Source organism: Ascaphus truei, chromosome 13 (genome assembly GCF_040206685.1).
Source record: "Ascaphus truei isolate aAscTru1 chromosome 13, aAscTru1.hap1, whole genome shotgun sequence".
Classification (NCBI taxonomy): Eukaryota; Metazoa; Chordata; class Amphibia; order Anura; family Ascaphidae; genus Ascaphus; species Ascaphus truei.
Genome location: NC_134495.1, coordinates 6,188,852 through 6,211,570, shown reverse-complemented (window position 1 = coordinate 6,211,570; position 22,719 = coordinate 6,188,852). Strand labels below are relative to the sequence as shown.

At 46.9% G+C, this 22,719-nt stretch overlaps 1 protein-coding gene across 4 annotated transcripts in view; it reads right to left on the bottom strand.

Moving 5' to 3' along the window:
• Positions 1–3,340: 3,340 nt before the first annotated feature.
• Positions 3,341–22,719, bottom strand: part of ACAD10 (acyl-CoA dehydrogenase family member 10) — a 40,787-nt gene continuing 21,408 nt past the window's right edge. For all 4 annotated transcript variants that reach the window (XM_075568175.1, XM_075568174.1, XM_075568176.1 and 1 more), the window contains exons 13-21: positions 21,849–22,189; positions 19,606–19,746; positions 18,138–18,275; positions 16,732–16,822; positions 15,176–15,334; positions 13,646–13,818; positions 10,904–11,047; positions 9,897–9,974; positions 3,341–4,016 (exon numbers count right to left, since the gene is read on the bottom strand). In XM_075568175.1, coding sequence (XP_075424290.1) covers positions 3,882–4,016; positions 9,897–9,974; positions 10,904–11,047; positions 13,646–13,818; positions 15,176–15,334; positions 16,732–16,822; positions 18,138–18,275; positions 19,606–19,746; positions 21,849–22,189 — 1,400 coding nt within the window. In that variant the 3' untranslated portion in view covers positions 3,341–3,881. The remainder of the gene's footprint in view (positions 4,017–9,896; positions 9,975–10,903; positions 11,048–13,645; positions 13,819–15,175; positions 15,335–16,731; positions 16,823–18,137; positions 18,276–19,605; positions 19,747–21,848; positions 22,190–22,719) is intronic.

The window sequence follows — 22,719 nt, the reverse complement described above, 5'->3', positions numbered from 1 at the left end:
TGTTTTTATAAATTCCCAGAGAGGGGGCCTCTCGGGCTGTACGGGGCAGACTGTTCCAGAGAGTGGGAGCAGCGCGGCTAAAAGCTCGGGCCCAAAGGAAGTGACGGGGATTCTGGGAACTGTTAGGAGTCCTTCACCTGCAGCTGGAAGTGAACGAATGGGAGTGCAGGGAACTAGGAGCTCTCACATAGCTGGGACCCCATGTAGGGCTTTGTATGTCAACAAGCCAATCATATCCTTAATGCCACTTGATGCCACCAGATGCTTGGTTGACAGATGTTGGAGGCAGACCAACCACCCAAAGGGTTAGGGAACAAATATCTCATGTAGTGCTGATGGAGAGCATGACACGTTGTCCTGAAGATACCACGAAGAGGTTCCGCAAAGTGCGGGAACCCCTCTTATCATAAGTATACAGGTGTCTTACCATAGAAATGAGAGCCCAAGGGAACGGTTTCATGCGCAGACAGACAGGTTGTAACCGCCCCCCCCCCCCCCCCCCCAAGAGTGAATGGAGGTTATATACCCAACAAACGAAAGGTGTAAAATATATTTGCTTGGGGCACGATGCTAAGATCGGCGTGTGAATTTGCTGTTCCAAGAAAAATAATGGGTATTTGAAAATATGGTGTCATCCTGCCGCCCTCAGTGGCGTAACTACAGCCGGGGCATGTCCCGGGGGTCCAAGCTTGGGGGGAGGGGCCCAAAGGGGGTTGGGACCCTCCCTGTCAACCCGTAAGCACAGCGGCGGAGCAGCATCCCACGTGACCCGGAAATGGTTTGAACGAATCCGGACGCAGTTCCTGGGAGGATAGGAGACAGAGCTGGTTCGCTCTCCCTTACAGCCGATTGGGTTCCGAGAGAAGCATAAGGCTAGGGCCCCAGTGGCCGTGACAGCGTGTGCGGCGCACACAAGGTACAGCCCTCTATGGGGCTGGCCCCAGTAGCTGCCTGCGCCGCTGCTGCCCCGTCACAATGCGCGACCACAAGGATTTTGTCTTTGCTAGTGGCGACGGAGCGCTGGTCGCGGCGGCGGTTCAGCCAATGAGGGCAAAACTGTTGCGTGACGCCATGGCCGTGCCCCCCCGTCGGACCGCCTGCTCTGCTCTGAAAGCACAGCCGCAGACCACCGGCCGCGGATTAAACGGGTGCACGCGCCACCAGCGCGCGTGATGACGTGACCACTGGGGCCGCAGCCTGAGAGCGAGCACACCAGCGCCGTCTCCCCTGAACTGCGTCAGGGTTCCTTGGAACCATTTCCGGGTTCCCGCGGGACGCTGCTCCGTCGCTGCTTACGAGTCGGGAGGGTCCACTTCATTTTGTGCCCAGGACTCTTTGGGTGTAGCTACACACTGCTCCCCCCCCCTCTTTCCCCCCCCCCTATTCCCCCCCCCCTCTTCCCCCCCCCCTCTTTCCCCCCCCCTCTTTCCCCCCCCCTCTTTCCCCCCCCCTCTTTCCCCCCCCCTCTTTCCCCCCCCCTCTTTCCCCCCCCCTCTCCTTGTTTTCCCATTGTAAGCTGCATTTCTGTTATCGGTACTAGTTGCATTCTCTGCAGGATATGTGTTGTAAATGTGATGCTGGACCTGTTTGGAAACGGAACACACAAAAGATATGAATAAAGAGATATGAAATAAAAAATACAACATGTTCAGGTTTCTTCAGTCAGCGGGGAAAAAAAAGGACAAACTGTTTTCTACAATTCTTTCATTCGATATCTAAATTGGAACATCACACAGAGAGCACAACAAGGTGAGATAAGCTCATGCATTATTTATGTCACTACGGCTTAGATTGCGTCACGCAGGTGCTTTGTACTACTGTAATAAACAGATCCTCCTATAGGTCCCGTGTTTCACAATATCTCAGGGCGTGGAAAAGAATACACACACACACACACACACACACACACACGCTTTAATTAGCACATAAACAAAAACAAATGAAGAGAAATGTTTCCCACAAATGGATATTTAAAAATAAAACGGAAACATTCTTGATTGAATTAAGGGGTTCCTTCGGGGCTCATCCATGGCCTCACATCACGGGACTCCCCAATTCCTGAGAGATTTGTCATTTTTTGTGCCCGTCTTGACACACTACAAAACATGGCTACGTGGTCACCAAAAGAAAGTCGTGACATCATCTCTTTTCTATACCCCCTACAGTATATAAAAAGGCAAGCAATGCAAGTTGTAATGCAGCTTTAAATGCATAACACAGGAGAGGAAACACACCGCTCACTTAGTCAATAATGCTAAATTTAACAATTATATGTAATTCACGTGTCATAATTTAGACACAAATGGGTGCTGCCTATGTACTAGAAGTTAATAGTATTAACAATTGAATGAGAGTGTGACAAAGTCACAAAGTCACCCACACACAGAAAGTACATTTGTGGTGCACACCACATTAATATTTATATTTTATTCAGTGATGATATATTGTGAGAAAACCATAAGTGATAAAGGTGACGGCATTCATATGTTAGGTTAGCAACAGGGACTTCCCACTGATTCACTCCTATGTATGTGTTAGTGTGCTGCGGCCTGCTGCTTGCCTTCTGAGACTACGACACACACGGCTACTAGATTGGTTGTCAGATGAATTGTGCAATCTGACTTATATACTGGTCTCAGCGTTCCAGATTTACTACATTGTCTGGGTAGACTTCATTAATCAATAGCTGTCTGTACTATTCACAGCCTTGAAGTATATTGATCTACTAATTTTGTGACCAATCAGTTAGCACCACGTGGGATTTTTAATTGTATTTTTTATTTTTGTCACCTTTATCACTTATGGTTTTCTCACATTATATCATCACTGAATAAAATATAAATATAAATATTAATGTGGTGTGCACCACAAATGTACTTTCTGTGGGTGACTTTGTCACACTCTCATTCAATTGTTAATAGCTTTAAATGCATGAATGCTTAGAGACGCATGTTCAAAATGCCTCTCCATGCATCAACTGCCTGGCAAAAATATCCATTGTGTGCCTTCCTACACTGCCCCTTTAACCTCTGAACCCTGGGGTCAGACTGCAGAAGGTAGAGTATAGTGCTCCCAAATCTATTCGGTGGCTGGGGGTGTGTGCAACATGTGTGTCTGTGTGTTGGAGGGATTGTGTAGTAACCAGCCCTGTGACATTATATTACCCATATAACACTCACGTTCCAGGTGCGATTCCCTCACAACACTCCTGAAAATGACACAGCAATGGGATTTCAAAAATACCCGAACCCTTTTTACTCCGACGTTTTCTTCTGAGTAAAAGCAAAAAAAAAAATTCTTATCCCAAATATAAAAACGGCAAGCAGATTTCTCTGCGGTGCGTCATCAGAAAAGATTTATTGAAAAGCAACATCACAAATATCTCTGATTTGTAAAAGAGTAACTGATTGCACTTTTAATTCATTTTACATTTGGCATCACTAGCGGAAATGGATACATTTCAGGATTACAGCTGCGTTCATAAAAATAGCATTTGCATCTCTAAAATGTATTTGACATCATTCTCAATATTAAACAGCAATTAAATAGTTTGATAGAATTGTTACTGGTTTTCTTTAAAAAAAAAAAAAATAATAATAATAATTTCTCATGAAACGTAGTGCCCACACCGGTGAAAACGATACAAGTGCAGCGCAGTAATTAAGACGTTTTCGGGATACATGAATCCCTCACTCTACCGGTCCTGGAAACCGTCATAAACGAAATTCCACTCAATCCGTCTAATAATATTGTCCTTTTTCTCTCTCCACGCCGATCAACGCTTGATGAATATTTCCCGAGGCAGGAAAGATCAGGTGGCTCTGGTGATGGAAGCACCTGGACACACACTTGACCCTCTAATTATAGATCTCAAACAGACCCTAATGTTTCAGTTCCATTTTGGCCACAGCTGCCCGGTGGACTTCGTCTGGTCCGTCCGCAAGGCGCAATGACCGCGCCGACGCGTGAAACTGAGCTAGTGGGAGGTCACTGCCGAGGCCGGCAGCTCCGAACGCCTGCAAAACAAAAACACACAATACGTGTTTATACGATCGCACATAGGTGAGGCCAAGGTGGGTGCGAGATACAAAAGATGACGGGTTATTGTTCCTTTTAGGCTAAATGTAACAGGATTATTGCAGACAGCAGATTAGTTAGATCTTCTTGAGCATCTGCAGCATACTGGATAAGGGCTAAAGTGTCAGCTCCTTGTAACAGTGGCAAAGACATTTCGTGCCATATTCACTAAGAAGTGCTACCCCATTAGGCCGAGTCCATAGAAGGACAAGCCGTGCTGAGTGCGAACGCTCCGCGCTGAGCCCCTGCATCCTCAATGAGGATGTCTTTAGAGGGGGCTCATGTGAGCGTCCGCAGGCGTGCTGAGGAGTTGGATTTTTCAGCCGACAGCCAAGCTGTTTTTCAGCGCGCTGTCGGCTGAAAACATCCTATCAGCGCGAAGCAGCGTCAACGTCACGGCGCCGTTACGTCAGTGCATCGCGGGCGATTGGCCCAGCGACGTCACTGCCGCGCCTCTCGATCGCGCCCGCTGGCTCGCCTGCATGTGCATGAAATCGCACAGCTTCAGCAGGCGAGCCTCAGCGTCAGCGCTGTTCACTGCTCCCCCCCCTATGGACGCAGCCTAAGACACCATCCATGCGCAAGACATCTTAGGCCTGGGACATAGTAGTGTGAGCAAGGCTGAGCCGTGCAGAGTCGCGCTCACACTCGGCACTGAGCCCCTGCAGCCGCAATGAGAGCGGCTTTAGCATGGGCTCGCGCACGCGTCCGCACGCTTGGGGAAGCGTGTGTCTCACCAAGATTTCAAATTTGACGCTCGCCGGAGCGCAGGGCCGGTCACGTGAGCGGTTCGCCCAATGAGGGCCAACCAGCTCCGTGACGTCACTGGCCCGCCCCCGACACGCCCACGGACGGCGTGCTGTGTAAGGCCAGGGAAAGCACCGCTTTCCCTGAGCCTCAGCGCGCCTCCGCACTGATTAAATAACTATGTCACAGGCCTTACACCCCCTTCACTTGCATGAGCCTTTAAGGGGCCATTTTAATAGGCCCTGCTGGAAGGTGTTTTATGGAGTTGCACTCCTTAGCAAACCTGGCCCGATATGTCACTCGGACTCACCAGGCATTAGATGATTAGAACCTGTAAATTCTACCATGGGCCGCCCTGTGAATATATTATATAAGAATACATTATTGCAGTTGTTGGCGTGACATGTTCCTCTCCTTGTGGTTCCAACAGGAAAACACAGACTTTAAAACCTCTTTTTCATTACACAAGAGCTTAACCCATGTCAAAAGCCACAGACCCGCTGTTACATGCATCGGCCCATATTTACTCAAAACGGTGCTATTCTACAAGACATCTTCTGTGATATAGCATGGCTTAGGGAGCACGGTCTTGTAATATAGCATGGCTTAGGGAGCACGGTCTTGTGATATAGCATGGCTTAGGAAGCACGGTCTTGTGATATAGCATGGCTTAGGAAGCACGGTCTTGTGATATAGCATGGCTTAGGAAGCACGGTCTTGTGATATAGCATGGCTTAGGAAGCACGGTCTTGTGATATAGCATGGCTTAGGGAGCACGGTCTTGTGATATAGCACGGTTTAGGGAGCACTGTCTCATGATATAGCATGGTATTGTGATATAGCATGGTATTGTGATATAGCATGGCTTAGGGAGCGCGGTCTTGTGATATAGCATGGCTTAGGGAGCGCAGTCTTGTGATATAGCATGGCTTAGGGAGCGCAGTCTTGTGATATAGCATGGCTTAGGGAGCATGGTCCTGTGATATAGCATGGCTTAGGGAGCATGGTCCTGTGATATAGCATGGTATTGTGATATAGCATGGCTTAGGGAGCGCGGTCTTGTGATATAGCATGGCTTAGGGAGCGCGGTCTTGTGATATAGCATGGCTTAGGGAGCGCAGTCTTGTGATATAGCATGGCTTATGGAGCACGGTCTTGTGATATAGCATGGCTTAGGGAGCACAGTCTTGTGATATAGCATGGCCTAGGGAGCACGGTCTTGTGATCTAGCATGGCTTAGGGGGCGCGGTCTTGTGATATAGCATGGCTTAGGGAGCGCGGTCTTGTGATATAGCATGGCTTAGGGAGCGCAGTCTTGTGATATAGCATTGCTTAGGGAGCATGGTCCTGTGATATAGCATGGCTTAGGGAGCATGGTCCTGTGATATAGCATGGTATTGTGATATAGCATGACTTAGGGAGCACAGTCTTGTGATATAGCATGGCTTAGGGAGCACGGTCTTGTGATATAGCATGGCTTAGGGAGCGCGGTCTTGTGATATAGCATGGCTTAGGGAGCACGGTCCTGTGATATAGCATGGCTTAGGGAGCACGGTCTTGTGATATAGCATGGCTTAGGGAGCACGGTCTTGTGATATAGCATGGCTTAGGGAGCACGTTCTTGTGATATAGCATGGCTTAGGGAGCATGGTCTTGTGATATAGCATGGCTTAGGGAGCGCGGTCTTGTGATATAGCATGGCTTAGGGAGCGCGGTCTTGTGATATAGCATGGCTTAGGGAGCACGGTCTTGTGATATAGCATGGCTTAGGGAGCGCGGTCTTGTGATATAGCATGGCTTAGGGAGCACGGTCCTGTGATATAGCATGGCTTAGGGAGCACGGTCTTGTGATATAGCATGGCTTAGGGAGCACGGTCTTGTGATATAGCATGGCTTAGGGAGCGCGGTCTTGTGATATAGCATGGCTTAGGGAGCGCGGTTTTGTGATATAGCATGGCTTAGGGAGCACGGTCCTGTGATATAGCATGGCTTAGGGAGCACGGTCTTGTGATATAGCATGGCTTAGGGAGCACGGTCTTGTGATATAGCATTGCTTAGGGAGCATGGTCCTGTGATATAGCATGGGTTAGGGAGCACGGTCTTGTGATATAGCATGGCTTAGGGAGCACGGTCTTGTGATATAGCATGGCTTAGGGAGCACGGTCTTGTGATATAGCATGGCTTAGGGAGCATGGTCCTGTGATATAGCATGGCTTAGGGAGCACGATCTTGTGATATAGCAAGGCTTAGGGAGCACGGTCTTGTGATATAGCACGGTTTAGGGAGCACTGTCTCATGATATAGCATGGTATTGTGATATAGCATGGTTTAGGGAGCGCGGTCTTGTGATATAGCATGGCTTAGGGAGCATGGTCCTGTGATATAGCATGGTATTGTGATATAGCATTGCTTAGGGAGCATGGTCCTGTGATATAGCATGGGTTAGGGAGCACGGTCTTGTGATATAGCATGGCTTAGGGAGCACGGTCTTGTGATATAGCATGGCTTAGGGAGCGCGGTCTTGTGATATAGCATGGCTTAGAGAGCATGGTCCTGTGATATAGCATGGCTTAGGGAGCACGATCTTGTGATATAGCAAGGCTTAGGGAGCACGGTCTTGTGATATAGCACGGTTTAGGGAGCACTGTCTCATGATATAGCATGGTATTGTGATATAGCATGGTTTAGGGAGCGCGGTCTTGTGATATAGCATGGCTTAGGGAGCATGGTCCTGTGATATAGCATGGTATTGTGATATAGCATGGCTTAGGGAGCACAGTCTTGTGATATAGCATGGCTTAGGGAGCACGGTCTTGTGATATAGCATGGCTTAGGGAGCGCGGTCTTGTGATATAGCATGGCTTAGGGAGCGCGGTCTTGTGATATAGCATGGCTTAGGGAGCATGGTCCTGTGATATAGCATGGCTTAGGGAGCGCGGTCTTGTGATATAGCATGGTATTGTGATATAGCATGGCTTAGGGAGCACGGTCTTGTGATATAGCATGGCTTAGGGAGCATGGTCCTGTGATATAGCATGGTATTGTGATATAGCATGGCTTAGGGAGCACGGTCTTGTGATATAGCATGGTATTGTCATATAGCATGGTATTGTGATATAGCATGGCTTAGGGAGCGCGGTCTTGTGATATAGCATGGCTTAGGGAGCACGGTTTTGTGATATAGCTGTAGAGGGAGAGGGGGGTTGGCCCGGTATTAAAGGGGTTGCACCCCATATGGCCACCCCCTGACCTCCCCAGGGAGGCAAGGGGTTAACCGGACTGCGGTCCAGGAATGTGGCTTACACCTTGTCCTGTCATGAAAAATGTATGTTCCCCTGTTCCCATGTTTCATTATAATCCTGTATTTTAATGTTTTAAAGTGCATTTCAGTATCTCCAGTTCTGGAGGTCGCAGAGAGTTGATATTTGACCAATGTGTGGAGTCACTGTAGGCATTAAGAACTGGCAAATTTCGACCCACTGAGCCCACCAGAATGGAACTTATTAATATATGTAGATATTAAAGTATATATGTATGGTATTTTGAATCTGCTCTGAAAATGCAGACCATCTGCTATGCTAATAGGTCATGAAGGGCAGCCGGCTGATTGAGCCTAAGCACTGTAATCAAAAGTTAACTGCCTGATTGTTTACTCTAAGTACTAATCAACCGACCAAGTACTAATCAGCAGACTTTGCCACTCTAATTGTTACCTGAGGGTGGAGAATCATCAAACTGGAGTGGTTTGTAAGTGTTATGTTTACACCTACAAACAATGCAGATACTTCATTTGGTAGACTGGTCGTTGCCCCTGATTTAATTATGGGGCTACCCATAGAGTCCCAGTACACATGGGCTAATTAGCTGGGGGGCATGGGTTAATCTGTGTCTCCACGTTAGGGATTGGATACAGATAATTGTTCACCAATAGTCTGTATTCAATGTTAAGAATAGGGTTACACAGGTATATAAACTGTGTCAACCCTACAGTTTTTAGTTCTTCTTCTGATACCATCTTGAATGTCACCGGATTGCTGGAGAATTGCTAGCTGATACTTCTCCATCCCCCAACCCTAAGTAAATGTTACCTTCTTGTCTGTTCATTGTACTATATTGCTGTGTTCACCTTTTTTAAGGAATAAATATATTTTATTATATCTAAGCCTCGTTCAGTTCAACACAGATATTTGGTGTTCATTATATATTGTCATAAGTTACCGTGACAAGAGCATGGCTTAGGGAGCACGGTCTTGTGATATAGCATGGTATTGTGATATAGCATGGTCTTGTGATATAGCATGGCTTAGGGAGCACGGTCTTGTGATATAGCATGGATAGGGAGCATGGTCTTGTGATATAGCATGGCTTAGGGAGCACGGTCTTGTGATATAGCAGGACTTAGGGAGCACGGTCTTGTGATATAGCATGGCTTAGGGAGCGCGGTCTTGTGATATAGCATGGCTTAGGGAGCATGGTCCTGTGATATAGCATGGCTTAGGGAGCATGGTCTTGTGATATAGCATGGTATTGTGATATAGCATGGTCTTGTGATATAGCATGGCTTAGGGAGCACGGTCTTGTGATATAGCATGGATAGGGAGCATGGTCTTGTGATATAGCATGGCTTAGGGAGCATGGTCCTGTGATATAGCATGGCTTAGGGAGCACGGTCTTGTGATATAGCATGGGTTAGGGAGCATGGTATTGTGATATAGCATGGCTTAGGGAGCACGGTCTTGTGATATAGCATGGCTTAGGGAGCACGGTATTGTGATAGCACGGTATTGTGATATAGCATGGATAGGGAGCACTGTTTTGTGATATAGCATGGTATTGTGACATAGCATGGATAGGGAGCACGGTCTTGTGATATAGCACGGCTTAGGGAGCACGGTCTTGACAGGAAAATGTCAGACGTTTATATCTCCTGAATGAAGCATCGGATATTTTACATTAAAACCAGCGTTTGAAAGGGGAGAGAGAGATCTGGAAATGCTCTTTTTCCCCCAATGCCATCGGGTACATTCACACAGCTCCTTGTGCTAGAAAGGATGCTGTTCTGCTTCTCTTACCTGAATAGCACGATCGATCACCCGTTGGGCCATGCTCGGAGCCACCATTTTGATCATGGCAATTTCTAAAGCAGCTTCCTGTATACAATGTTAAACATAGCATAGTTACCGGTATTACTTCCTGGTTTTAAAATGGGATTTAAATGGCCGTCCAATAGGAAGCCGCCATTAACAAAGTTGCAGCTTCCTATGGGCTCAAGATTCGGCCATTTTGTTTCCCCTGGGAGGACGATTTAAACCACGTACCTTCATTGATAAGTCCCTCGAGATCCCCAAAAAATCCCTGATGCTGAAAATAGCTTCACGGGACCCCTTAATTCCCCCCACGACAATAAATACATAGGGGGGGATTGCTAATTTAAATTGTGCATGAAATCACAGCTTCAACAGACATGTTGTAATCAGTCACAAAAACTCAGTCCCAACACAAGGAAAGCAAGTTACCCGGGTCTCCCGGCTGCAGTTACCCCCGATGTGTTTGGGGGGGGAAAATCCATGGTTTCTAATTGGATTCTTTTCCTTTATTAAATGTGGTGCTGGGTTTTTTGGGGCATGGCTTTTGGCTCAACTATGCAGCTCGTAGCTTATTTTTCAACATTTTCTGTAAAAGTGACAGTGAGGTTAAAAAATAAATCAATCCTGTGTCACTAAAATATTGGAAGAATTAGAGTTATTTCTGCGAGAGATTGGCGATTCTTGACAAAACACTGAAATATATATATATATTTTTTTTTGAAAGGCGAGAATGCATAATATTCACAATAATTCCTTGCTTAGAAGGGATTGCCCTTTAACTCTCCGTGTATAAAATGTCAGAGCCACTTCAAAGGGCAAAGAAAATATTTGACATACGTGAAAACGAGAGGTAACTCTCAATGTATTACTTCCTGGTAAAACATTTATAAATAAAAGTACACTAGGTTGCTGACGATTAAATATACCATGTTGGTAGCAGAATAAAAAATGATATTGCATTTAAAATTGACATTACTAAACATGCATATTACCTTATTGCCAACAGTATCCATAAGGTGAGCAGCTTTTAGCACCAGTAACCTGGCCTGTTCAATTTCTGCCCGGGATTTGGCAATGTCTGCCATGATAGTGCCTTGTTCGGCTAAAGGTTTGCCAAAAGCTATTCTACATTTTACCTGCAAAAGATGAAATGAAGGGTTTCAGTGCAGCTGGAAACATGAACAGGGCCCGATATTTTGTCCATGCACCCATTAAACAGAGGAGAGTGTGAAGCAGTGGAACCTGGTTCAATTCCCGGTGTCGGCACCTTGTGACCTTGGGCAAAGTCACTTTATCTCCCTGTGCCTCAGGCACCAAAAGCATAGATTGTAAGCTCCACGGGCTGTGCCTGCAAAAATTCCCATGTGCTGCGTACCGCGCGCTATACTGTAACGGTGACGCGCTTTGAGTCCCGTTGGGAGAAAAGCGCTATATGAAATAAAGTTATTATTATACAAGCCCAAAGAGTTGGAGAAGAATTGGCACGGTGTAATATGGCAGACAAGTAAAGGGTTGGACGCACAAAGGTCAAGGGGCATCTGTCTGCAAGGTTATATCTTGGTTCTGGTATTAAACATCTATTTCAGCACCAATAACCAGTTTGATACATATATGTCTCATCAAAAAGCCTTCTCGACCTTAAAGCAGAATGTCATTCAAAATCCGGTGTGTTTTTTTAATAAATCCGTTGTGTAGTAATAGAAAACACTAACTGGATTTTTGTTTTGGTGCACTTTATGCCCTTTTTAATGAGTTTTAATGAATTAAGCTTCCTTAAATACAAACATTTACAAAGCCACAGCACTTCCTCTTTTGAAATAGGCGGCCATATCGCGTGCCCCGGGCAGCAGGATCTTCGACGATCAATCACGGGAGAGCGGATCGATCGGCATCTTAGATAATTGTATTGCCGCACAGGCGGACACGGCCGCGATTATTAAAGCTAAAAAAATAACGACCAAAGAAAAAGCCGCTTTAACGGAAATTCTAAATATCCTGTAAATATTGCACCCGAGGAAGGGGGCTCCTGCAAATAAAACAGTTTCTCGTGCTATAATGTCTGGTGTTAAGACTAGTTTATTAGAATCGTGCAGCAAGAAGATATCCAGCTCTAAGTTGTAAATATCGCTGCGTTTATATCACACTCTCGCTCCTGGATACACTAGAAAAAGCAAGTGGCTAGCAAATGGTTAATGAAAGGCAATCCCTTGTAATGGACAGGGTGAGGCGGGGGCCGCGGGGGGGAATGCGGTAATATCTTGGTGTGCTCCGGTTCTGATAGGCCGCACTAGGGCTACCAACTATGCCTCGTACATAAAACTGGTTACCCAGAGGCCACTGCTGCTATACACATGAGTACTCAAGTACTGCCAGGTGAGGTCAAAAGGTCATTGCTCAGCAGCAAAGGTCATTGCTCCTTGGTGAGCTGCTACCCCGCATGGCAGCGACATGGTTGAGTAGCGTGCAAGTATATTGATACTGTGGTAACGTTTCTGCTTACGTGCTACTAGCTGCCGGCTCTTCCGGAGGCCAAGGGATTATTGTAACTGGCAAACTATTAACGTGTATTTAGCAATACGCCTGGGACAATATTGTATTTTTTGGCGAACATTAGTAAGCTAAAATTATCTTGCCAACACAAATAGAGAAATTACAATCTAACGTTACTTATTTATTAAACTGCACCAGTGCAAATCGGGGGGCTCTATCACACAAGTCCAAGTGAGATCAAGGGAGTTTCCGTGCGAACGTTCCCCCGCTCGGCACTATCCCCGCTTATTAAATAACCCACTTGGTCTCAATGAAAAGCCCCTCGTTGTTATGCTGTGCAGCTTGGGAATGAGACGGCGACATTAACAAGAACAGAAGGAACCTCTCCAGCCGTTCCCCGGGATATGGAGTGGGGGGGGAAGGGAGATACGCACCGTTTGCACTGATTTACTAAAGGGTGCCACGCTATAGCACACATTTACCCAGGGGTTATCCAGTCCTCAAGGGCCACCAGCAGGTCAGGTTTTAAGGATATCCCTGCTTCAGCACAGGTCTTAGACTGAGCCACCGGCGCTGAAGCAGGGATATCCTGAAAACGTGGCCTGTTGGTGGCCCTTGTGGACTGGAGTTGCCCGCCACTACCTTTACGTCCATTACATTTGAATGGGACGCAAGGCGCGCTAAATCTGGGTCTTAGTGAGCGACTGAAGTTACGGCCGACCTGTCTGGCATGCAGGTTAGACGGCTGTGTGTCTCCCTCCTGGCAGCTCCGCACACAACACACGTATCCCCATATCTGTCAGGCGGCGCCAGAACCGGCTGCTGGAGCTTCTTACATTTGCAGCAATACTGTCTGCAAGTCCGATCTGGCTGGAACCCCCAGAACTTGGAGGACCTTCCTTAGCAGGTCCTATTGCATGTACCACATGGATCAACGTCATGGCACAAATGCAGGACACATTGTCCCCTTGGAGTTCAAAACATAAGGTTGCTTTTGTTTTAAAACATAAACCCCCATTTGACCCAAATGAACACTTCCTTTGCTCTGCAGGAACATATCAAACAAAAACATGCAGAATGATTCTTCTCATTTTCACACGTTTCCTGTGTTGTTCCATGCTCCGTCACACAACATTATAATTGTTACAAGATTAACATGGCGGCAGAAGGGAATAAATCGTTTGCAATTCAGAATGTTTTAGGTGTACCGCTCAACAACGTTCTGGAAACTTCCCCATACTCACTCGCTCTTTCATGAGATGTAAGGACCGTTCTGCATTTCCAATCAGCCTCATGCAGTGGTGTATCCGCCCCGGACCCAGTCTGCCCTGGGCAATTTCAAATCCCCGGCCGCATCCCAGCAGGACGTTGAGTTTAGGAACCCGTACATGGTCAAATGTGATTTCTCCGTGACCAGCTGGGGGACACAAATGTCAAATGTGATTTCTCCATGTCCAGCTGGGGGACACAAATGTTGATTTGGGTCTTCAAACGCCCTGGGAAGTAACTGCTGTTTCTGGTCAACACTCTGAAGACCAGCCTGCTACAGCAGAACTTCTCAAGAGTTTCCTTTTCATCATTCGGATCAGAACTAGTGTTCACCAGCAGATTTCTCTATAACAAGGGTGGGCAACTCCTCAAGGGCCACCAACAGGTCACGTTTTCAGGATATCCCCTGCTTCAGCACAGGTGGCTCAATCAGTGGCTCAGTTGAAGACTGCACAACCTGTGCTGAAGCTGTGATATTCTGAAAACCTGACCTGTTGGTGGCCCGTGAGGACTGGAGTTGGCCGCTCCTGGTCTATAAATGTACAAAAAAAACAAAAAAACAACTACTTTCAAAACGGATGAAAGTCATAGTTTTAAACCAGAATGCCACACAATGAGACCTGGAATCGGAGTTTCGATGTGGCTGGTTTTGAATGACTATTTCTCCTACTGCTAATTCTTCATCTAACTCTGTATTAGAAACGGCGATTCACTGCACATTATAGCTCATTTCCAATCTCGAGTGTTTTCTAACAGGGGCAAACCCCCTCTCAGCAGCAGCGTTTACTCCTGCCGGTAACAGGTTTAAGGGGGGACACATTGATGCCTTCTTTTCACCCATAACTGACACCTGTAAGAGTTTTTAAATACATTTTGAAAGGTTATTTGTAAATCTGGCGAGTGGAAACTCGGGAGGGGGCCGACTTCCTATAACTACCCCCCTTTGGTCACTGCGTTCAATGTCCGCAAAGCCAGGGCCTCTTCCCCTCAACTAGTCGATATCTTTTGAACTTAGGGGGTCTCCCAGTAGGTGCATTATTTTGGAGGATTGCCGCTTTATCTTAAAGGAGCAGTTCTTCCTGATTGGGGTTTTTCTTTTTTACCCCTGCCCCCCTTTTTACATGGGTGGGAAATAGCGGGTCTCCGGAGCTGAACCGCGATCACTTCAGGTCCAGGGACCTTCTTGTTTCTGTGATACATACCTGGAAAGGTAACGTCAGTACATCCCCCTGAGGGGGAATCAAAATGGAGGTTTAAATCTCCTACGATACTCGAACCAATAGGAAGCTGCGATGTCATCCGTCGCGACCTATTGGTCCATGTGACGCGGGGATTTAAATACCAGGAAGTAACCGGAGGCACCTTTCCCGGTATGTATCTTGGGAACTAGGGTGGTCCCCGGAACCGAAATAAACCCAGCGGTTTCGCTCCTGGGACCCCCGATTCCCAGCTATGCAAGGGGTAGCAGGGCATGGAAATGAAATCAGTGAAGAGCAGGCACTAACCCGGAGCATCGTCCAACCCATACACAGTGAGAGGCCTAGTGATGGTTACTCCGGGGGAGTCCATAGGAACCAGGATCATCGTCTGCTGTTTATGGCGAGGAGCGTCTGGGTTTGTCTTTCCCATAAAGATGCAGATTTTGCAGCGGGGATCCAGCGCACCTGTACCGAAGAGACAGCATTAACAGGGCAGTTCCCCCTCCCTCCTGAGTTCAGTGTTATGCCCTTTAAAGCTGCAGAACAAGCAATAACCTACGTGTTTTTTTAAATAAATAAATCATTTTTGTTCTATGAGAAAATACTTGTAGCATTTTTTTAAAACAACTCTGAATGACATTTTTAATGTATTATAATGTAACAAGCATATTTCGTTTCTAAAGCAACCATTTACAAAGTCCCATCCCCTTCCTCTTCTGAAACAGGCTGCCCTCTCTAGCAGTGCACCACTTGTATCTAGTGACTGTCTGGTCACATGATCTTCCCCACAGAACTTTGCATCTTTGGTCCTTTTCTGCTGCACTGAGCCATTCCAAGCTGCTGTCCGCCCCCCCGCCCCTTTAATATGTGCATGAATACAATGCACACAATGATAAGTAATTAGCTATGTTGCCGATCGATCCGTTCTCCTGCGATCGATTGGCGAAGATTCGGCTCGGGGGTTCACTAAATGGCTGCAGAGGAGTATTCTGAGGTCAGTGGAACGCATATCCATATGACAAAGTTCTGTGGGGAAGATCATGTGACCAGGCAGTCATTAGATATAATTGGTGCACTGCTAGAGAGAGGGCAGGGCTCAAAAAGGGGTGTGCCAGAGCCGGATTCAGAAGAGGAAGGGGGTGCAGCTACAAGGACCCCCTGCGCAATACTGTATCTCCAGAAGCAATGTGTATTTTCACATTGTGGGCTCCAGGTTTTCAGGATACTTACAGGTGAAGTTACCGGTGCCACTTCCTGGCTCCTCGCGGGGATCTAAATGGCCGTCCAATAAGAAGACACAACGGATTACATTGCGGCTTCCTATTGGCTCGTGGGACCCACGAGATTTGAACAGCCATTTTGTTTCCCCTGAAGGAGCAGAGACAACGGTAAGTATCTAGGGAACCAGCGACTTCCGGGAGCTGGAAATCGCTCCGGAAAATCCCTTGGTTACAAACCAGTTAACCAGCCGTGAAAATGGACAATATAAAAAATACTGGAGCAGTCTAGGTAGGGTATAAATAAGGTTTTAATCCATCAAGCAAGCATAAGGGGTCAAATACAGAACAAAGGCAGCGACGTTTCGGACCTCCCGTTAGAAGCTTGGAGGTCCGAAACGTCGCTGCCTTTGTTCTGTATTTGACCCCTTATGCTTGCTTGATGGATTAAAACCTTATTTATACCCTACAGAGTGCTCCAGTATTTTAATTTCTTTAAATATATATCTATCTTCCCTCGTTCATTTAATCCCTCAGCCAATGGCCAACTAGATGTCGCCTCTTCCACTCCGTGTGCCTGGAGAGTCTCTTCCACTCCGTGTGCCTGGAGAGTCTCTTCCACTCCGTGTGCCTGGAGATTCTTACCTGACGTCCACCACTTCCGACCTGTTACGATGTAGGAATCGTTATCTTCTTTGATGGAAGACTCGATGTTGGTTGCATCAGAAGAAGCGACCTGTTACAGCACATACACAGGGTGACAACAGCGAGACGTCTGCCCGTTAACGCAGTGATAGCCTAACCCAGGGGCGGCCAACTCCAGCCCTCAAGCCCCCCCCCAAACAGGTCAGGTTTCAGGATATCCCTGCATCAGCACAGGTGGCTTCGACTGAGCCACTGATTAAGCCAGCTGTGCTGAAGCAGGGATACCCCTAATATCTGGTGGTGGCCCTTGAGGACTGGAGTTGACCACCCCTGCGCTAATGTAGCACATCAATAAACCAAAGTAACATCACACCCAGACCCCCCTAGCACCCCGTGAATTAACCGCAGTGACCTTTAAAGAGCAGCAGCCTGCGCTGTTCAGTTTTATATTTTCATATTGATGATGATGATGATGATGATGATCAGGAAATACAAGCGTTTGAAACATTAAGTGCCCGGGAGGTTAACATGAAGCTCTCCCCAGAGCCCAGCGCAGTCTTAAAGTTACCATGGTAACCCAGACGCTAGAGATTTAAAAAAAAAAAAAAAAAATTAACACTAGAATATAAAACACTGTTTTAACCCTTTGGGTGCCCTATGACATAGCCACTACTTCTCGGGGTCGGGCAGACCATGGTGCCGCCATGACACAGCAGCCGCGTCCTGGCCTCTTACAGCTCGCTTTCCCGGGGTGTCCGTACTGCGCGCCCATGGATGATTTGGTCACTTTAAAAAAAAAACGCTACAAAAAGCCTTTTAAATGGTTAACATTTCCATGGTAAACAAACGGAGGATTTTTACAATGCCACCTGGAATGTGTATATATATATATATATATATATATATATATATATATATATATATATATATATATATATATATATATATATATATATATATATATATATATATATATATATAATTTTTTTTTATTTGACCTGCGCCGTGCTCTTTTCAGTTCCGAGATAATTACCCAGATAGCTGCCCATGCCGGGCTCTCTCCTGGGGAAATACGGGCGTTTGAAATCGGCAGGATCCGTGGGCCAATAGGAAGCCGCCACGTCACTGGTTGTGGCTTCCTATTGGTCAGATAGCGGTGACCATGTTGAATTCTCCATGTGGGGCACCATTTTGTGCCCGGAGGGGGGGGGGGGCACATATTTAAAGGACCATGAAACTTGGGTAATCCCCAGACATCGGGGGACCAGGGATGAGATCGGGAGAGCCTCCCACCCCCTGGCTCAGGTAAGTCTTAACCCCCCCCCCCCCTCATAAAAATCCCAAAAATAGTCATGCTCTGTGGATTGTGGCTTAAAGTCTGTCTTGGTCATCGTCAAAGATCTCACCTGCGGCTCGGTCATTGCGAAGCAAGACCTGATCTCTCCCTCCAACAATGGTCTCAGCCAGCGTTCCTTCTGCTCCTCTGTCCCGTACCGAACGAGCACTTCCATGTTTCCGGTATCGGGGGCCGAGCAGTTGAACACCTGAAAAGATTTAGTGTCAAATGAACTTCGGAAATGGAATGTTGCGGACAGGGATCGGCCAGCTACAACGCGTCTGAGAAATTTGGATAAACACCCAACTTTTGTGTAAATTGGGTACCGAAAATGGCAAGTTGCAGGTCGCTCTGGGATGTGTAAAACTACAATTGTAGTGGTGGCATGCGTGTGACGACGCGCCCCTCCGGAACAAATGTATGTAACCTCAAGCCGCCCATAGAGCGATTCTTGGCAAGACAAAGAATGTTGTCTTTGCCGCGCGACGGCCCGGCCACGTGACGTCACGGCCACGCCTTCCCATCGCCGCGAACCGCAGTGCAGGTTTCGCGCGTGAAGTCATGTGCTCCGTCGCGAGCAAAGCAACTCTAATCACGGCCTGAGGATTAAGTACTGCAAATTATTTCATTACATTCTTTGCTTTCATATTGTTAAACAAAACGTTGACACGGTATACATGACAATTATACAGAGAACACTGGTATTCGTTCTCATGGTAACAAACTTATTTCTAAAGACCATGTTAGGATATAGATATATATCATCATCCTCCCCAGCCCTCTTCTCCCCACTGCTGGATGAAGTCTCCCCCAATGATCTCCCAGGTCCCGCGGTTACAGCCGCTCTTCCCCATGTCACTCTATCACATTATCTGATTTCATCCTCTCCAGCCCGTGTCTCCCCACTGCTGGATGAAGCCTCCCCAGTGATCCCCCAGGTCCTGCGGTTACAGCCTCTCTTCTCCACATCGCTCCCACACATTCCCTCATCCCATCCTCTCCAGCCAGTGTCTCCCCACTGCTGGATAAAGCCTCCCCAGTGATCCCCCAGATCCTGCGGTTACAGCCTCTCTTCTCCACGTCGCTCCCACACATTCCCTCATCCCATCCTCTCCAGCCTGTGTCTCCCCACTGCTGGATGAAGTCTCCCGATAATCTCCCAAATACTGCGGTTACAGCCTCTCTTCTCCACGTCGCTCCCACACATTCCCTCATCCCATCCTCTCCAGCCCTCATCTCCCCACTGCTGGATGAAGTCTCCCCCTGTGACCTCCCAGGTACTGCGGTTACAGCCACTCTTCTCCACGTCGCTCTAACACATTATCGGATTTCATCCTCCCATCTTACTCATGGTCGTTGTCTTGTTCTTCATTTCGCTTGGAATCCAGTTGAGTTCCATCCTTTGTCCAACAATGGTTATTTCTTCTTGTGATATGTCTGGCCCACCGACATTTTCATGTATGCACCCATATGATGTCACAGTCATTCTCTTCAGGTAATACCCAGAATGCATACCTCTCTCTCCCTCTCCAACATACCTCTGGCGCATACACCGATGTCCCCATGAGCTCGCAAAGATGGGCATATTCCATGTTGGTCAGCTGTGCACCATATTTGCCCTGAGGGTCACTCTCCAGAGGTAGGAAAAGATTCCACAGCCCCTGTGACTTGGCCTTGCCCTGTAAGAGAGATACATACAAACAATGCAACGTGATGATCTTGCACTTCAGTGCTGGATAGGATACTGATAAACCAGCGCATGCGATGTTATGTGCCACACGTTGGACTATGTTTAGCTGTTATTTCTAGCTTAAGGAGAGCGCGGTGATGCCCACGGAAACGCAAGTCCGAGGTGATTGGGCCTTAACTAAGGGTGGCCAACTCCAGTCCTCAAGGGCCACCAACAGGTCAGGGTTTCAGGATATCCCTGCTTCAGCACAGGTGACTTAGTCGAAGACTGAGCCACCTGTGCTGAAGCAGGGACATCCTGAAAACCTGACCTGTTGGTGGCCCTTGAGGACTGGTGTTGGTCATCCCTGGTCTAAACATGGTTTTGACCAGGAACTATCACATTAGGGGATCCATTGAGTAAAGTACAGTACACTAAATCATGGGTAACATGAACACTCTGCCCTCATGGAGTGCGGCTTGCGGACCCATTTGGCCTATTCTAAAAGGTTGGTGCTGTATCCGAAATATGAGAAGACTTCGTTATAGGCCCAAGAGTCTGTTGCCCGGACTCACGAAACTCCGTTGGGCCAAGTAATGTGATGTTAACTTAAATTAATAGTAACGTTGTATTCATTGTGGACAACACCATTAACTAGACTGTCCGTAAGTGGTAATGACAGGCAAATTATGTGCAAATAAGGTATTTCCCCTATTCGCTAAACTCGGTTAAAAGGTTAAGTAATGGGATAGTAACTTTATATTATTTCAGTAATGGCCAAACGTGGCGTTGCTCCCATCCAGACCCTGACATGGAAGGGCTTTTGCAGGGCGTGGTGGAACACCACCGTTAGGTATGATTTAACAAACATAGCGTTATTTCCCTCTCCCCACTGCAGGAAAAGCATTCCATAACGGCACTGTGACAGGGTGAATGAACGTCACCAGCCCTATAACTGGCAGACATATGGTTAGGTCTGCAGTGCAGCAGTGACGAGGTTAACATTCAGCTGGGAGGTCTGGTTAATTAGTCTGATCCCAGCTGCCTCATCAAGGAGCTTTAAAAACCCCAGGCTGCACACACATGCAGCCTGTCTGAAGCATGGAGATACACTGGAACTCAGGAGGGAGAACAGCTTGATTTAAGGTCTGGTTTTCTGGGACATTTTGTTTGATGCTGAATTGTTTCTGTGGACTTTGAACAGAACGGGCAAAGCCCTGCTCAGGACTTATACTGCTTTACTTTATTTATGCTGAAGAAAAGCTCTTGTTTTTGTGTGCCATATGTGGAGGCTTATCAAGAAACCCACGTGTGGTTGCATGTACCCTGCAACAGGCACGCAAGTTTTTGTCAAGTTAACACATCGATAACGGGACTTTAAGCAATGCTAATTATCTCAATTACAGCTGTTATTTTTGCATGCAGCTAGCTCAGTGAATACGATATATAGGGAACCCCAGAAGAAGCCAGTCAGTAAAACGCGTAGGGTGCGAGTGCCTAAGCAGCATCTGATGGAACAGTGAAGGAGCCGCCAATCCGCGTCTCAATACTGTCCATCCGGGTCCTCGATTACGTCATTCGCGAGGGCGGGGTCAGACAGGGACGTGCGGAGGAGGTTATTTCCATTGCCCCTCCTTCTGCATCTACAGGAACGTAACTTATGATACGAGTTTAACCTGCTCACAAACATTTTGTTACACTTATAAAAGCACAAAGGCGCCCAGTGCACTTATTTGTTTGGCATAGGAAATTATGAAGCGAAAAGAGCGGCGCTCCAAAAGAGTGGTCAAGTGGTGAGGATTTACTTTATCAAAACATGTCGGTCCAACACAGCCGCCCTTTCTCTAGGACCAGATCGAGGTTTCACAACCATGAGAAAGGGCGGCTGTGTCGGACCGACACAATGGTTGAATACTCACCACTTGACCACTGCTCTTTTCACTTCCATGGGATTTCACCATTGCGTTTCAGCGCCCACAAGTATCTCTAATTTTGGAGGGCACTTACTGTATATCTTAATATATTTTGGACTGCATATGTAACTATACCAGCAGGTACAAAGGAACATCAAAAATCTTTTTGAAACAACTACATCTTCTATGGAGACTATACCTTTAGTTCTTCTAGAAGTGGATGAGGTGTCCACCGCTTCTCGGACAACTGATAATTTCGGCATTCTTGCTCAGCGGGATAAATATGAACTTGTATAAAGGTCTTTAGTCTCTGGTAAAGGTCCTGGGATTTCCCAGAAAGTCCGTCGGGAGAAATAATCAGGAGACCTCTTGCAGCAGAATGTAAACCAGGTGACCATGCTCTTGGTGAGGTCTCAGAATTGGCACTTGGGGCAGAATTGAAAATCCGAAATCCTTCCTTTGTGGCAAAGTCCCAAGCTACGTTTGCCATGTGTTCTGCTAGTTTGCCACCGGCTTCTGCATTTGCGGAGCTAGCTTGTCCTACAAGAAGTAAATAGAAAGCTCACTGACGTATTTACTCTTACAAACCCCCATAGTTGCCATACACATTATTTCCAGGGGGTGAGGACCCGCTCTGTGACAAACACAAAAGGCCATTTGCTTTAAAAAGAACTGCCCGTTTTGGGATGTTATGACAGCAATACAGTGTAAGACAGGTGTGGCCAACTCCAGTCCTCAAGGACCACCAACAGGTCAGGGTTTTAGGATATCCCTGCTTCAGTACAAGTGGCTCAATCATAATGACTGAACACCTGTGCTGACGCAGGGATATCCTGAAAACCTGACCTGTTGGTGGCCTTTGAGGACTGGAGATGGCCACCCCTGGTGTAAGACAATAACTGCATAGGAAATCCTAAATATATATTAGCGATTATGGAGATGTCGTTGTTTGCAAATTCACATAGATAAGAGCAAACACGGGTTCTTAGATAATGAGTAGTTTATTGCTTTACAGCATAGAGTATGATCATACACGAAAGTCAATAAGAGACTCTGCAAGTCACTAAAAT